At 51.8% G+C, this 15,917-nt stretch overlaps 2 protein-coding genes across 2 annotated transcripts; one reads left to right on the forward strand and one right to left on the reverse strand.

The window, feature by feature from the left end:
• Positions 1-211: 211 nt before the first annotated feature.
• Positions 212-9,669, reverse strand: TGME49_278630 (tetratricopeptide repeat-containing protein). The gene is made up of 11 exons (XM_018781811.1): positions 8,636-9,669; positions 6,599-8,063; positions 6,007-6,070; positions 5,434-5,492; positions 4,596-4,702; positions 4,197-4,318; positions 3,409-3,505; positions 2,823-2,956; positions 2,170-2,350; positions 1,546-1,607; positions 212-917 (listed from the first exon to the last, which is right to left on the reverse strand). The coding sequence occupies exons 1-11, from the start codon at positions 9,171-9,173 to the stop codon at positions 801-803; spliced, it is 2,946 nt and encodes a 981-aa protein (XP_018635124.1). The 5' UTR covers positions 9,174-9,669; the 3' UTR covers positions 212-800.
• A 628-nt stretch (positions 9,670-10,297) lies between these two features.
• TGME49_278620 (hypothetical protein) lies at positions 10,298-12,069 on the forward strand. The gene is made up of 7 exons (XM_002370524.2): positions 10,298-10,635; positions 10,699-10,744; positions 10,802-10,857; positions 10,911-11,004; positions 11,059-11,090; positions 11,151-11,232; positions 11,288-12,069. Exons 1-7 carry the CDS (start codon positions 10,528-10,530, stop codon positions 11,716-11,718), a joined length of 849 nt encoding a protein of 282 aa, XP_002370565.1. The 5' UTR covers positions 10,298-10,527; the 3' UTR covers positions 11,719-12,069.
• The last annotated feature ends 3,848 nt before the right edge of the window (positions 12,070-15,917 follow it).

Raw genomic sequence — 15,917 nt, forward strand, 5'->3', positions numbered from 1 at the left:
AACTGGGATGTCTGTCCTCATCTTATTCATGCATTGTACCAGAAGCCTTCGCGGTCTCTCTGCTTCCTGTCGCACGTTCTTTTCGATAGCTCCACTCTCTGGTGAGGAGCAGGGTAGTACGATTCTATATGTATGTAGCGAGAGAGTTCCGTGTTGGAGCAGCGACGTGCTGCCATCAAGAAGGCGAAAGTGCCGCGGCAGAACACTGTGTTCCGGGAGGCTGGCGAAACGCCTGGATGCTGCTCTTCAAAAGACGGTCAACTCCCTCCAAAAGTACCCTTGTCCTGGCTCGGTGTTTACAGCGAGCCAGATGACTGAGCGATAAAACCTTTCTCAACTTTCCCTGCTGTCTAAACTGTTCTCCTACAGAAGGGCCCAGCTGTGGGCAGCGCTGTACCCATAGAACCCACGAACAGAGTGAATGCAGAAAGCGACTGCATGCAGCGGAACCGACAGATATTTCCTGGCATCACTTCACTCGAGGCGCCCAGAATACGCATGCAAAGCTCCCACACGTGGAAATACTCGCCTCTGGCCACGCGGCACGCTCAATGTACATTTAAAGACTACTGTTACACATCTGCGCGTACAGTTCACACTAGGTGGCATCACGGACAGGCACGCTTACATCGGGCGTCAAAGGAGCCCGGTAAGGAAGGTTTAGGCCAGCCTGTGAAATTGCCGAACCGTACGGTAGGAAGGGAAGAAACACGAAGTTTAAAATGCCTTTTCTTTTCTTCGCTGCGGTATCTGTAAAAGGGAACGCTCCTGGCAGCAGGAGGATTCGCTCTCAAATGTCTCTATAGCTCAGAGTGGTGCGAAGGGTCTGCAAAGGGATGTATAGAAGGTGCGGGCGACGCAAGAGAAGCGAAGAAATGGGCGCAGCCCAGCAGGACCATCAACAACAGGAGAACGGGCTGTATGGACACACATCAAAGTACAAAAAATCATTCTAGCTCAGAGACAACCGCAGAAGAGACGAAAGGTGCTTCGGACTAGATCGTTACAGTTGCCGTGCTGCACCTTACAGCGAAACAGTGGAATGACAAATTCGTCACACATTCCTACTCGTTCCCACAGAAGAGCACGTGGGTGGAAGCCATGCATACCCTCTCTACGTATCTGTAGACATGTTTGCCTGTTTACGCGCAAGGGTCCTCCCCCACAGAACACCAAGCCCACTAGTAGTCTAAACACACAATAAACGTTTATCGCCTTCTGTCTGCGGAGGGCACGAACCTGGGAGAAAGCTAGGCACACATGCTCTCTTCCATTCACGGCTAGGCTTGGAAACAACAGCAACGAAGTTCGTCCCGAATAATGGCTTGTAGGGTCCACTGGGAGCCGTGAATTGACTCGACTAGACAGGTGTCTAGTCTTTCCTAATTATCCTCCAGTCAAGGGGAGACACAACCACAGAGGAAAGACAGACCGAAGAGACAAACCCAGCAAAAACGAAACAGCGCCGGGAAGCCGAAAAACACGGAGATCGGAACACCTGCCAGAGTGAACATATAAAAAAGAGAGACTATGTTCTGCGCTTACCAGGACAATGAAGACAATGATTGAAGTGGATTCCATGAATCCTACATCCTCGCCCATGCTACCTGCGGCACGGAAGAAGAGGCAAGAACCGGCAAGACAGACAGACTGTCAATTAGGCGTAAGACCGTGGATACGCTTGAGATACATCACCTCTCTTGTCTTGAAAAGAACTGTCCTACAGCGAAAAACAAAGAAGTCTACCTTCAACTGCTAACTACTTCAGTCTGCATGTATGGTGGCTTATCTTTGATTCTTGCTAATGGGGGCACAGATTCCTAGGTATCCAATCCAGTAGTTTGCCTTCGCTATCAAACTGTACCCCAGTTCAACCCTCACTCCAGCTTCTACAGAGTCTCCCGCCTTCTTCAAAGGAAACGCGAGCGAGAAGAGCGAGGATGACGGAAAGATGCAAAATCCATGACCGTGGAGCGTTGTACGCAGAAGTGGAAGGCATGCCCGCGTTCGACTGAGTCATCTGCACCCACAAGCCTCGACACGCGTCAGAAGGCGTATGTGAACTAAGCATTGACAGAAACGCCATTGCCCACAAGACATACACATTCACACTAATGCCAAAGCATACACATTTACATGTATATTCGTATACATATGCAGAAGATTTACCAAGAGAGCGTTTGAATGTTTTGGCGGCAGCACTTTCAGGGTGAGCCTTGATGAATTCTGTGTATGCAGCGATGACTTCTTTTTCCTTTCCAACCTCGCAGAGAGGCAGTCCGCAAGTCGCATGCAGAGAGACGCTGTCTGGCGACGATTCACAGCAGAGCTTGAAATGTTCCAACGCGCGCTGCAGCCAGCAAAAGAGGGGAAAACGTAGTGGCGGTTGGGCCAGAGAGACGAGAAAAAGCGACAACGGACCACGAAAGGTAGGCTGCGAACCTAAACGACTACAGGCACCGAAACGAAAGAAACGGACGCACTCTAGTCAGAGGCACGCCCTCGGGGCAAGAGTTTCACAGGCGCAGCTAGGCAGAGCGTTAGGGAAGACTGTGGCTACGCAGAAGGTTCCAGTGAACCTCTCAGGCAAACGTTCACACGGAGTGCACAAGTGTCATAACTGGTTTTTCGACGAACGTGCTTGTCGAGTCAAGTCCTTTACTCACACGAGCTAGCCGCTGTGTTTTCATCGCGGAAACAGCGACTCGTATTGAATGCGTGAGACGCAAGTCGAGGCGAAGATGTGACGTTTCTTCGCCGGCAAGACGGGAACAGAGAACGCAGAGAAAGACAGGAAACCCAAGGGACGCACATGGACATACCGCCGGTTGATTTGTTTTGCAAAGAAGTTCGCAGAGATGCATGTGAGCTAATTCGTCTTCGGGATTGATATTGAGAACTCGTTCGAGGAACTGGAATGCCTTCTCGTTGTCGCCCTTGTTTAGCGCCACTTGGCCTAGAAGAGGAGTTTCGATTGCGAGCACAAGAGAGGGTCGCTTGTTTGTACCAATGTGTGTGTGCGAGTGGGATCAGGACCCCCGTGCAGCACCCGAATAATACGAGAGCAACAGTGACAGCTGTTTCTTTTGTGTCCTGTTGAACATGAGGTACTTTTCCACTTCGGACAGTTGCCTTTGAAGCATGCACAGAGCCACCTCCGTCAACAGATTTTGCGTGCATGCGTTATTTCCTTCATCGTCTTGAATGTGTAGACATCCGTTTTACACCCGTCGTGCTCTCTCCTGTGTCTCTGCTCCTTCGCCGTTCCCTGCTTGTGTCTCCAACTCTTCTTCCCTTTTGAAAGCTCGTCGCTCTCCCGATGTGACATGCAGGGTCTCCCGTGTCTACCCCAGCAGGTGCCCGCTGCTTCTCGCTCTCCATTGGTTTTCCAGAGAGCCGCCAACTCACCTAAATTGTTCAAGATGTGTGTGTCGTCGGGATTCTCTTCCAGCAGAGCCTGAAGGATTTCCTCCGATCGATCCCACTCTTCGCGATACACGTACACCTGAGAGTCGAGAGGCCACCCAGCAGACGAAGGCACGCAATCGCATTCGGACGCCCCCGAAGACATGCCGGAAAAGGAAACAACGGCAATACCCACCTTTCGCTACAAACAGCTTAGGAGAACAGGGGCGAAGACGCACAGAACACCCTACAGGTAGAATACGGAGACCGGTCGTCTGGATACATAGTGCGAGTTGAAGGATTGCTCGAGGGAACAACCGACACCCCTTCGTACAGATGATCTCCTATGTAGAATTCGTCCATGACACCAAGTCGACATCATATGCATATGCATATGTGGATGCATGGTAAACTCAATACGCAAAACCGTTTCGGCATCTAGACACCTGGGACGACGCAGACGAGACGAATGGAGAGGTTATGCACGCAGTGCACTCGTAGCACAGGACGAAGCACGAAGAGGCGGAAGCGTTTGGGAAGTGGCGCCTGGAAGCAATTTTTCATCAGAGCCACAGAGAGTGAAAGCTCACACGGAGAAGAAACAAGGTGACACAAAGAAGAGAGGAAAGTGCAGAAACTCAGTGACTCTTCGCGAAGAGCACGGACAAGACGGAGACACTATTCCAGACATCCGCGCGGTACCTTTTGGTAACGACAACTCCAGCTACACAACCCTTGAGGCACCTCATCCTGCTGCCTCTTCGCCTCAAGCGGCGCGCGAAGCGTCCCACCTGAGAGAGATGAAGTTTAGCGAGTATATTGTTCTCGTCGATTTCGAGGCATTTCTGAAGCATGGTGACACAGCGTTCCGTGCCTTCTCTCAAACCGCGAAGTCGTTCCTCTTCACTCGGCACTGTAGGCAAAAACAAACATTTCGAAGGAACACACGCTGTACAATGCATCGGAATGCACAGGTCGTGGAGTGACCAGTGACATGTCTCTCTTGCATGCGAAACCGTCTCCACGGTACACGATAGGTCGCATCCTCGTGGTGTGCAGGCGTTCTCTGTGAAGGCCAGCACCAAGAAAAAACTCCGGGACTACACCGACCAAAACCTCAACAACGTCGGCGGATCTCCGCGTGGGTATTGAAGGCGCAAACAGCCTAAAGTATTTTTGCTCTCGCATACAAAGCGGTTCTTCGCTGCTTTCTTCGATCGCACGCAGACGGCCTTCCTCCGCCTCTGCGAACTCGTCCATGAGCAGCATCGCCAGAACGCTCAGGGAAGTCGCGTCTCTGGAGAGAAAGGACAGAAGTGAAAAGACAAATGGTTCCTGCTTCACCGTTCCGAGCTGACGAGAAAGTTGAGAGAAAAATGGCGCGGCCATGCAACCGACCGCTTCAAATCTACAGATGAGCATATTTAATCATCGTACGGCGTACCGGTTTTGTATGGAGGATACAGTGATTTCTTTGCACCATTATGTCAGCATCAGTGTTCCACGAGTGCAAGGCATTTTGTAGCATTGCGTATGAACAACCCCAAGAAACCTGAAGACTGTCGGATGTCACGCTGTTCCACGCGTATTGCGTGTACGTCTCTTGGTCTCTTCACTCTCACCCCGGGAGAAAAGAAGTGAGGGCGACGACGCACAAGATAAACAGATACACTATTCAGACTTGGAGCTCCTGTTTCACATGCAATGCATAGTCAGTATCTACGATGAAGGGACGGACCATTCCTGGGCAGACCGAAGGAAAACCACGCGTCACCATTGCACGAGGAACTCTCTGAAGATCCAGAGAGACCTCGGATGGTGGCGCTCGTAGCATGGGGCTGTATTCACCGAAGGTTGTACCTCCGCTGAACAGTTCGCGTATTGGGAAGACGAGGACAGCGACTGTAGTGGATAGGAACGTTTTTGGACATATGGCATGATTTTCGCGATTACTATAGGTAGGGACAGAATCACGAACAGAGACACCTGGAAAGTGAAACACGAAGGAGCGCGCAAGATGAAACGTGCCTGTCGTTCAGCTTGATTGCCTGCTCAAATGCCGCCGTGGCTTCTTTCATTGCTTCCATCTGAAAAACCACCCACACACAAAGTCTTGTGTGTTCCGCCTACTATTTGTGCTGTTTCTTGCACCCCCACTTCGGGGACCTACGGTGCGCTTGACAGAAACAATTTGAGGAAATCTTTGCACTTTAACACAGTGAATCGACAGCATCATCGCTGTTTCAGACTGGACAAAATGACATATGAGTCAAAAAAAAAAGACCACATGGGGTCTACTCCTAGGCAGACAAAGAGATATGAGGAGAGGACAGTTTCCTGCTTTTTGTGTACGATGACACGGAGGCGTCTAGCAACAGGCATGGAGATGTATCCTCTCTAGAAGAGAAACAAAGAAACTTATAAACTCGATGCCACTCGCCAAAGCACGATGACGTGGTTGCATGCGCCCGTATCCTTTAGATGGTTTAAGAATGAACGTGGTCACCCAGTGGCAGGGCCTCTGTGCCGGCATCTTTCCTCAGAGAGAGAGGCACTTTGGACAAATCAGACTCTCGCAAAAAAACCAGAAAAAAGCCTCACCTCGTAGTACGCGAGACCAAGATTGGTGAAAAGCTGGGCGTCGTCTGGACAGATATCGATGCACCTGCCAAAAGCCACCCCACAAGAGTTCAGACCCTAGTCTTCACCAAGAGCCTTTTTGCCCCGCAAGACGCTTAGACCAACCACTGAATTCAGGCCTAAACACGCATTCCGTGAGACCCAACACACAGGAGGTCGCATGCATGAAAAAACCTCGTGCTCCTTGAGTTTGGGGCATGTTTCCGTTTTTTAGACAGCAGACTCCCCAGGTAGCGAAATAATCGCCCATTCGCTGACTCCAGTAGCTAGGATACTGGATTCGACTCCACTTCTGTGAGATAGAGACAACCACGTTCTTTACAATCACGCACAAGGACACCACCACAGAAGACACTTGAAATTATGCAAAAACGAGAAAACAGGGCCCTACGCAGAGGGGAAGGGCCACCGTGCCTGGTCATACAAACTACGCTTGAAACAGAGCCCTCGTTCTCACGTTCGCCAGGATCGGGAGGATGAAGTAAAGAGGAGAAATCAGACAGTGCACATAGACAGTTCTGTCGATGGACAGATTTCCCGTGTTGTGGCTAACCTCCAGTAGTGCCGAACGGCTTCGGGAAAGTTTTCCGCCTCGAACCATAGATGTCCGAGAAGTTTCTCCAACTGTAAGTACACCGGAGGCCCCCAGTCTTCGAGAATGTCCTTGGCTCTTCGGTTGACTTGGGAGCGACGATCTAGAATCACATTGAACAACTCTTGGATCGGTGCCGCCTTTCCAACTCGCCAGTCGAGTTGTTCTTCCTTTGGATTTCCTTCGGCGTTGAAACAGTCACCTTCATCTGGCTGTCGACTCTGCGTACTCGGCGCGTCTTTAGAGATGGTTGCTCCTGCCTCGGCGCTGTCGGTCTCCTTTCCGTTTTCCGTGCATTCATCTTCTTTGGACAGTTTCGCCTGGTTGTCCTCGTTGACCTCTCCGCCTTCTCGCGCTGTCCCACCTTCGCCGATTGAAGCAACGTCTTCTCGACGACTCTTGCTTGTTCCGTCGGCCTGAGCTGTTTGCGTTTGCTGTTTATGTCCGGCTAACGGGTTGTCTGCGAGCGCCTGTTCACCCCCACCACTTTGGTGATCGAGAGATAGTTTGCTGTCTCGAGCAGCGTCCTCAGAGCGCCTTTCTGCCTTTGACCTCTTAGGAGCATGTTTTTGCAGAAACGCACTCACAAGGGAGATGGCGTCCTCTATTTGGCCTGCACGGAACTTGAGAACGCCTAACCGATACACCGCCTCCTCATTTTTGGGGTTGGCGGCTAACTCGTCCTCGCATTTCTTTGCTTCACGGAATATCTCATCCTGCGCCAGAAGGCTCTGGTCCTGAAATCCTTCTCCACGTTCGCCCTCCTTGACTGCCGCCGGCGACGACGGAACCAGCAGACTTGAGCCGACTGCATGCGAGGAGGGAGAGGCGCCCCGCGGAGAGGCACGAGCTCTTCCTTTTCTCTGAGACCCTTGGCAAACACTGTCTTCAAAGGATTCAGGTGAAACGGAAACGGCGCAGTTTTCTTCGTCTTCGTCGACTCCAGAAGCATGATCGGAAACGGGCAGACGTGTGAGGCAGGGCAGCGGACTTTCGGCCACCTGGAGGCGAGGAGAAGCTTTGCATGACGACCCAGGTGAACTTGCGATCCCGTCAACGGGTTTCAGCAGAGAGGAATCTGGAGACTGCTGCAGATCCGAAGAGAGAGTTTCAGGAATGTACGGAGGTGGTTCACTCACAGAAGTTGCGATCTGCGGAGAAAACAGCGCGGACGAGCTAGCAGACCTCAGAGGGGCGACAAGACACGTATCTTGAAACAAAGCCCGATTCAAGGAGGGCGAGAAAGATACGATCTTTGGGAGGCTGTCTGCCGTGGGATTCAAATGACGAGACATAGGTCCTCGCCGTCGTCCACCAGAAGTCCATGCGGCAGATCGGAAAGTCCTTTGCCACGATGTGTTCACAGAAAGACGGTGAAGAGAGAGGTTGAGACGAGAGGCGAACGGTCCAGAGGGCGAAGCCGGTTCTGAAAGAGAAACGACGACAGAAACCAACAAACCACGTAGAATTTGAGAAGCAACTGTGCACTCCGGTAGCGCAAAAGATACAGTCTCGACCAAACGCGAAACGGGCGCCTAGCGTACAGACACGACGACACCCAGAAGGGGAGGCCACGACGGTCTGCAAACAGATCCCGACACCCTGCCGCACCAGAAGAGGTCGACTGCAAGCCAACTAACTGGCGTCTTCTTTTACAAATGTGTGCCTTTCTCTACTAAGTGTCTCTGCGCCATGATCTGGATGCGAAAAAGTCTCTCGTGTTTAGACGATGGGCACCAAACTCAGTACATTTCCTTTTACATTTTTTGTAAAGGCAACACGAATGCACGGCAGCCACCACAATGTGTACTCACCCGAAAATACGCCCAGAATACCTGGTATCAGTGCAGAACACAGTAATGGGACGTTCGCCGTGACTCGCACAGTTGATGGTGCAGTGGCTGCCGGCAGTGGGTTATTCGTGACAGTTCAAGAGCGGGGTGAAAGCAATAGGATAAAAACAGCGGAAAATTTACGGCACTCATCAGCCTCCCTTACCGGCGCCTGAGCAAGCCGCACGCCTCCTGAGAATGTGGGTACCCACGGGGTCACCGGACGAAATGCCGAGCTTTGGCGGTCGACGGATGGTGACGCCATCTGGCATGAGCAAAGAGCCTACGACTGGCTCCGCAAGCATTGGAGAGGAATCCGATTTCTTCCCTTCTGCGGACCGACTATAAACTGAAGACAGTGAACCGAAGATGCCTCGCGTTGTGCAGCCTCTGCCCAGCTGCGGAGTGGGTGCGGAACGTGTAGAGGAAGGCGTTCCTCTGGGCGCTGAGGAAATGGTTGATGTGGCACCACGCCGGCGATGTATGCCACTGCTCAGCAAAGAAACCGAGATATCTGCGTGGTCATCCAGTGACGAGTCGTACGGAGACGTGTCGGGCGGCTGAAGTTTGATGCTGAGCTGCTGTTTGGGTTCCTCAGAGTTACTAACAGGTGAGCACGCCGCGGTGGAAGAATTTTTACAAACCTCACGAGCTGCACGCGGCCCCGGAGTGGGCGCCGTGTGCTGCTCTACTTTGCTAGCCATGTGAAAATAAAAGTGAGCGACACCAGGAAAAGAAAACGTACCACTCTACTTCGACACATTCGGTTCGTGCGATAAGTTACTCGGTCGGGGAGCCTACGCGTAACAACAGAGAAATGCAATGTCCCCGACTAAAGGAAATTCACAATGACGTTATGTGGAAAGAACGACAACGGGAAAAGGTTTTCGAACTCATGGAACGTAAGATGGCGGCGATCCCCCTCTGCCTATAAACCGCTGCTTTGATTCAGGCGGGTAGCAGACCACTGACGAGTGCCAACCACGACCGATGTTGTTTAGGCTTAATTAGTGCTTGTGGTGCACTCCCTAATGACGACGAGCTCAAACATGACAGACAGCATGTGCATACGCACCACAGCAGCAATACACCTGACATGGAGAGTCAACGAATATGATGACGCCTTTTGCTCCACCAGCGGATTCTAGTACCTCGGCCAGTTATTCGGGAAAGTTATGCAGCATTATAAAGGATAGTGTGTGCGTTGGAAAGTGCTCGTCAAGCATTGTAGATATCAATGTGCACACACAGTCAAACTGAGCCTCGCCCTTTGTTGGCGAGTACGCATGCCCGCCGCTGCAGTTGCATGCCCTTTCCCAACGATGCATGTCTGGCTTTCCCGTGTTTCCTCGTGTTCGAGCTTGAAAATCAGCGAGTATCGCGACCGGGACGGCCCCTTCTGTGTTCGCCCGTAGCCAAATACGTTATGCCGGAAGTCAAAAGTACAACAAAGTGGACCCTTAGTAATTTCACTCAGTTGGCTTTATGGTTTATAAGCACCCTAAGGTCGTGGGCGAGGTGCTCGCCGCAACACTGCTCAGCATCCACAGTTTCTGCGCACTTCCTTTTTGGATCGATAACATCCAGATAACCATGACAACAACGCCGTGTTTCGTAAAAAAGCTGAAGTCCAGTCTCATTTGTACCAAAAAGTTGACTCATCTTACACCGCAGCACCTGATTTTGCCAATGACAACAGTCATTTTCGGCAGCTGTTTTCAGACGTGAGTGCTTTGTAGACACGATCGTTGCTGTGACGCATCCCTCTCAGCTCAGACTTTCCATTTCTACACGAATCCCTCATCACTGGGAAGCAAAGGAACACCTGGTCCCAGTGAGCGTGGGGATGAGTCGTCCTCTGAGTCAGCCTACGTGTCTCTGTACGTTTCACCAAGCAGTCAAACACGGCAGCGTCTGGTGCGTCACAGGTAGGTCACCTGTATGTACACCGGATGCAACGGTCCCCCGACAAAACACTGGATAGGTATGGTTTGAGAGTGTTGCTGCACAGTTCCCGGGGTAGAAAACGGAAGTACAGTGGAGCACTGCAGGACTGCAATGATACGGTTCTTTCAGGTCGCTTTCGCGGCCTCCTCTATGCTGGCGTCTCTTGCCAGTGCACGTTTTGACTTCGAAAATGTGCATTCTCATCAGACACAAGGCCTGGTCGGTGTTCTTACTTCTTTTTTATAAGTGGGGAGCGATTCTCATTCGACCTTTTCTGACTAGATTAGTGGAACAGGCTCTCCCGTTGTCAGTGTCGTCCGTCGGCCGGGTAGGAGAGAAGATGCCATTCTGTCGAGCAACTGCTCGTCTACATCCTTCATCACAGGAGGCAGACGAGTATGGAAAATTGAGGCAGAGGCTGAACAAAGACTGCTTGAGAAGGTATATTAAAATCGGGGATGAAATCACCACAAAATGCATATGTTTTTCGTCAGGAACTCGGCAAGATGACGGCACTTGCCAGGGAGATGCAAACGGTATTAAATACTGCACAGTGGTCACCGCCAGAGTGGCAAGGACTTAACATAGGCAAGGCATGTAGCAGGCCAGCCACGGGCTTAATGTGCATCCTCTCTGTTTCAGCTGTACTAATGAGAAACCAGCGAGATTTCGAAGTAAGGTTACACTCGAAGAATCGCCCCCACATGCAATTCCGCTTCCACCGAACATCCCAGAAAGCGCTCAAAGACATTGCGGAAGCCGCGTCTGAGGAAAAGAGGAGAATAATTAGAGACTTGGCAGCAAGCAACATCGCCGGTAAGCCGGTCCTTCGAGTGCCTGAGCACAGGAGCACGCACAAGGATTCGCACAGACTGCCCAGAATGCCGTGCTATTCCACCCCGTGAATCGGGCGGCGCTTCTGAAGAGGAAGCATCAACCGTGGAGACTCCCACAGATGAGGTTCCTCCTGAAGAAGACGTGCCGTCTGTCCCAGACGATGAGGGAACAGAAGATGTGCCAGAACGGACGCCTGGTCCTGCCGAAGAGGTTCCTCCTGAAGAAGCTGAGCCCCCAGAGAATGAAGGGACAAAAGAAGCACCAGAGCAGAGACCTTCCACTGGCACGCAGGCTCCCCTTCCATCGTCTGAAGAGGTTCCTCCAGCCTCTGCTGATGAGGCTCCTGAAGAACCTACGGCGCAGGAGGAGATACCACAACCTACAGTCCCTGAGCCTTCGCCAATTAAGGGACCAGTAACGCCGGAGCTCACTCCACAGGAAAAGGTGTGCTCTGAAGGGCTATGATAGTTCTATGGGGCAAACGCAAGTGTTCGACCTTTTTCCATGCAGGAAAGCCTCATGCAAAAGGCGGAGGCGGCAGAAAAGTTCCGACAGAACCCTTGGTGAGTCGACACTCATGGGAACCTATTTTGCTTGGATGTAAAAGCACACTGCCAGGCTATGGTTCTACCTGCTCGTGGTCCTGCCCTCTGCCATTACGGTGATTCTTCTTGCCCTTGCTATGTTCATTTAACAGACACTGTGCGCTACGTATCCGCATGGGAAACAATCATATGGTGACGATTAGTGGTGGCGTATGATTAATCATGGACAAAATGCTTCGATCCCAGCAACTATTAGCGAAGAAGATGCCGCGCCAACGAATCTGCATTGCAAACGCTACTTAGCGTTGTCTGTTCACCAAGTCGGAAAAGCCGGCAATTATACAGCTAGCAACGGAACTTGTATTAGGGAAACCCCATGCCGGAAGATGGCCGGCATGCTGTGTGCAGCGCTCATGCTGCTTTCACGGCCCTCAGTGTCTTCTGCCCTGACGGGTCCTACGACTTTTGCTCCAGATGAGGGCAATTTCGGGCCATAATGCTTGAGCTTCCCAAGTATTCTGCAAGGGATGCTTGACGTGAAAACTTGTTTACTAGCTAGAGACTATGTTTACGACTCACATCACACTGACACTCTCACCTCCGAACAAGAAACGATGGCACATTCAAGTTCTGATCTTCAGTCGCTCCACTTCTTGTCTGTGATGCAGTGAACACAGCTGCAGAGTTGTCCACCTAGGACAAAGAGGGACTTTTCCTCGCACGCGAGCTTGTGGCAGGATAATAAACCGCCAATGCAACAAGCGAACATCGTGCCAGGCGAGTCAATCAGGCTGCTTTCAGCCGCTAACACTCAGTTATTGGAGCATTTCGGAAGTCTCTAAAAGTGACGAGGCACCCGAGTTAGTCGGGAGTCTTTGCGACGACAAGCAGTTTCCAAAAATTCTCGGATGGTTGCCTCGTCCGCTCTGAGCGGTTCGGGTCCCCGTTGGACAACCTCAAGAGACCCCAAGGGTGCCCCGCCTGTCGAGATGCCTGAATGTAAAGGACTTTCTGAATAACCTGTAGCGGCAGAACTGTCTGGGAACAAAAGTGGACGGTCTTTTGTTTCCTGAGGAAGGCTTAGACCAAGGGACTCTAGCGTTGTCGATGGGACAGTGTTCGAACAAGTTAGTGCGCCCAGCACTTCATGAGGTACACTGCTGTCCGAAGTATGACTATGCTGTGGAAGGGAATGCTCTGGCGGTAGCATACCGCAGAAATCAGCCTGGTGGTGCCCTGCAGGTGGAGGCAACTGGAATGTATGCCCGTCGTGGATGCAGCTGTCTCGCATTCGTGAGATAGGCCGATGCCAGAGTTCTGGTGTCGTACAGGAGATCGTCCGTACACAGCCTGAGCGAATGGCGCTCGCAAGTTCTTGATTAATACTGGAGCGGTCTGTTGCCCGAGTGTCGCCTTCAGAGCCTGTGGGTGTCGTGGTGCTACGTGGCGCAGTAATGATCCTCAGCAATACTTCTCTGACAAGTAAAAGGGTGGTGGCATCGACGGTTGGATTTCCTTCTGTTGTTGTTGACTCCCTCTCACGATTTCTGGTGTCGGAAGTCCTCCTCAAATAGGTCAGTCGCCCATCTGAAAATTTGTCCTGTACTCTCTCGTCTACATCCCGTGCACGTTGTTGCTCCTTTTGGTTCTCGAGTTTTAAACTGAGCCTCTCCAGTTGATCGAGAAGTGCCCTTTCATTATGGGGGTGATAACGTTGTTGGTCTTGCACTGGATATTCATGTTCGGGGAACTTCATGCGGGCCGTGGTCATCGCCTGTAATTGCTTTTTGTAAGCGGAGACGAAAGGCTGTGCTGCTCCTGGATAGAACGGAGGCGCAAGGGCGTTTAGAGTGGATGCTGGTTTTTCGTCTGTACGGCGTCTAGTAACGGACGAAATGCCTCCACAACAACTATCTGTTACCACCTGGCAAGCTTTGTCGGTGTTCACTGGTGGCGTTTTACTGTGCAGCATGAACTCCACCGTGGCTTCGGCTAAGCTGGGGGGACTTTGGCCCTCCCAGTGAGCGATGGATTTGGACGAAGTGATGTGTTGTCCACGGCTATGGTGATACGAATCAGGTACTGCTCCGTGTTGTAAACTGCTGTTCCATTCTCCTCCCTGTCTCGCAGAAGTGAAGGGGGACAATGACGTTGCTGACTGTCGCGCCGAACCACGACCTTCCCCATCAGACTCGAAGACGCCTCTGCCACGTCGAACTTCCGGTGGTGCTTCTGACAGATGTCGCGCCGGTGACTGTGTCGAAACCGGCCCCTTCGAGCTGTGTGAAATCGACCGTTGTTGGGAGCTCCCTGATTCTGCTTGCGTGGCAGCAGTGGTTGACCGCTGTTGCAGCTCTTCAAGATGGTTTTCGTAACGTGTTTCGCCAGTTTCACCGGCGCCGTCTGCACAGTAGACACCAACACGGAAAAACGGTTCTTAAACCAACAGCAATCTTCTCATTCGGATGTGCGAGACGCAAGCACTTCTAACGGCGTGACACCTGCACAGCACCTACCTTGTGTGATGAGTGACGGCTGTAGTACGTCTTTGTTGGGCGCAGAATAGTCTGTTGGAACGTTCTCTCGGCGTCCTCGCTCACTTGACACTGAATGTGTCAACCAACTTGAGACACCGGCTTCAGCTTGAGATTGGAGGGGAACTGGAGTAGAGTTCTCTAGAGTTACGATGTTTCTTAATTCGTGTGTCAGTGAACGCGCGCCTGTATTCCCTGGGTTCGCGTACGCCGCTCCGCGGAACTGTCGGTCACTCGCAGCGGCGCTCGTCGAAGGGAGCAGAGGAAACGCAGGTATGCTCAGTTCCTCTCCTTGTCCACCGGATGTCAAAGTACCACACCACGTGCCAGCACTGGCGTCAGCCACGTCAGTCGTTGTGCTGTCCGCCACCCTCCATCTACTGTTCTGCTCCTTGCTGATGAAACACTCGCTAATTCGTCTGGCTGAGGCGGGTGTTAATTTTTCATCATATGTTCGGCCCTCCTTGGTACTCAAACCTTCGGGTCTATCAGACAACTCCGGTCCAAACATGTCCCTGGCAATGATACGAATTTTGGATGGACTTTCCGTTGGCCCTGCTGGATGAGCGCCGAGCCCATGAGGGCCAACCGTGTGCGGCCACTCTTCTCGAAACGTCCTCTCTGGTGATGTTGTTTGAGAACGTAGATCCTCTGTGTGTGGAGCGTTCTCCGCTTCCAGAGTCGTGAGGAGTGAAGCTGATCTAACATGCACCGAAGAAAGTTGCAGTGGACCTCGTGGAGGAGTAGCGAACGGATGTCCGTCCAATGCAGCATAGCGGCAACTCAGGAGGGATGGCGAGGAATTGATCAACGGAGACGCCTTGCGGGGAGAAAGGTCGGGCCTCTTGCGGAGGTCGTCTTCTCCGTGGGCGAACCTAAACAGAGCATGTATCGTTAGTATGCCCATAGTGTTTCGCGTTCTCTTCTCGTGGAATGAATGGTATGCCGCGCAGTGTCGTTTTTCAACATTCACTCTTACCTACACTTGCTCCCGTTGAGACAGAGTTTTGGGTCCCTAGTCCAAAAAATACATAGCGAAGTCTTAAGGGTCTGCTTGTCAGTTGAAGGTTGGAGCTCGGCAGCACAGTGAGCGTATCCACATTTTGGATCTGTGCACGTCTGCCCGTTGACCACCTTTGTACACCACTTTGTTCTTTGAAGGTTTGGCGCCATTCGTAGTTCTTCCTGCATACATAACACTCTGCATCGTGCTGACCATGCTGTAAAAGCTTTGGGAAACTGTCTCCGATTAGGAAGTAGTTAGTACATTAGCCAGTGAGGCGTGGCACTCACCAGAGCATGTGCATAGCCACAGTCGAGACCCGCCGAGCATCTACCACCACCCCGCCTGTTTTGCATGAAGGGACAAAGCTTTGTCTTGTAAAATTTGGTCGTCCGCAGATCTGTGGCGTGGACTGGCCTTCCCGCTCGTCTCGTTGCTGCGAGCTGAAGCAGCTTTCGAGAAGGGGGAAGGAAATTTGTGCCGTCTCCAGTGATCGACATTTGTGTCAGCAGCTCTTGCATTTGGGTATTTTGACACAGAGGGACTTATTCAAGCGTCCAGAAGTTTTTGCTTCTGGTTGCC

This window comes from Toxoplasma gondii, chromosome XII (genome assembly GCF_000006565.2).
Source record: "Toxoplasma gondii ME49 chromosome XII, whole genome shotgun sequence".
Taxonomy (NCBI): Eukaryota; Apicomplexa; class Conoidasida; order Eucoccidiorida; family Sarcocystidae; genus Toxoplasma; species Toxoplasma gondii.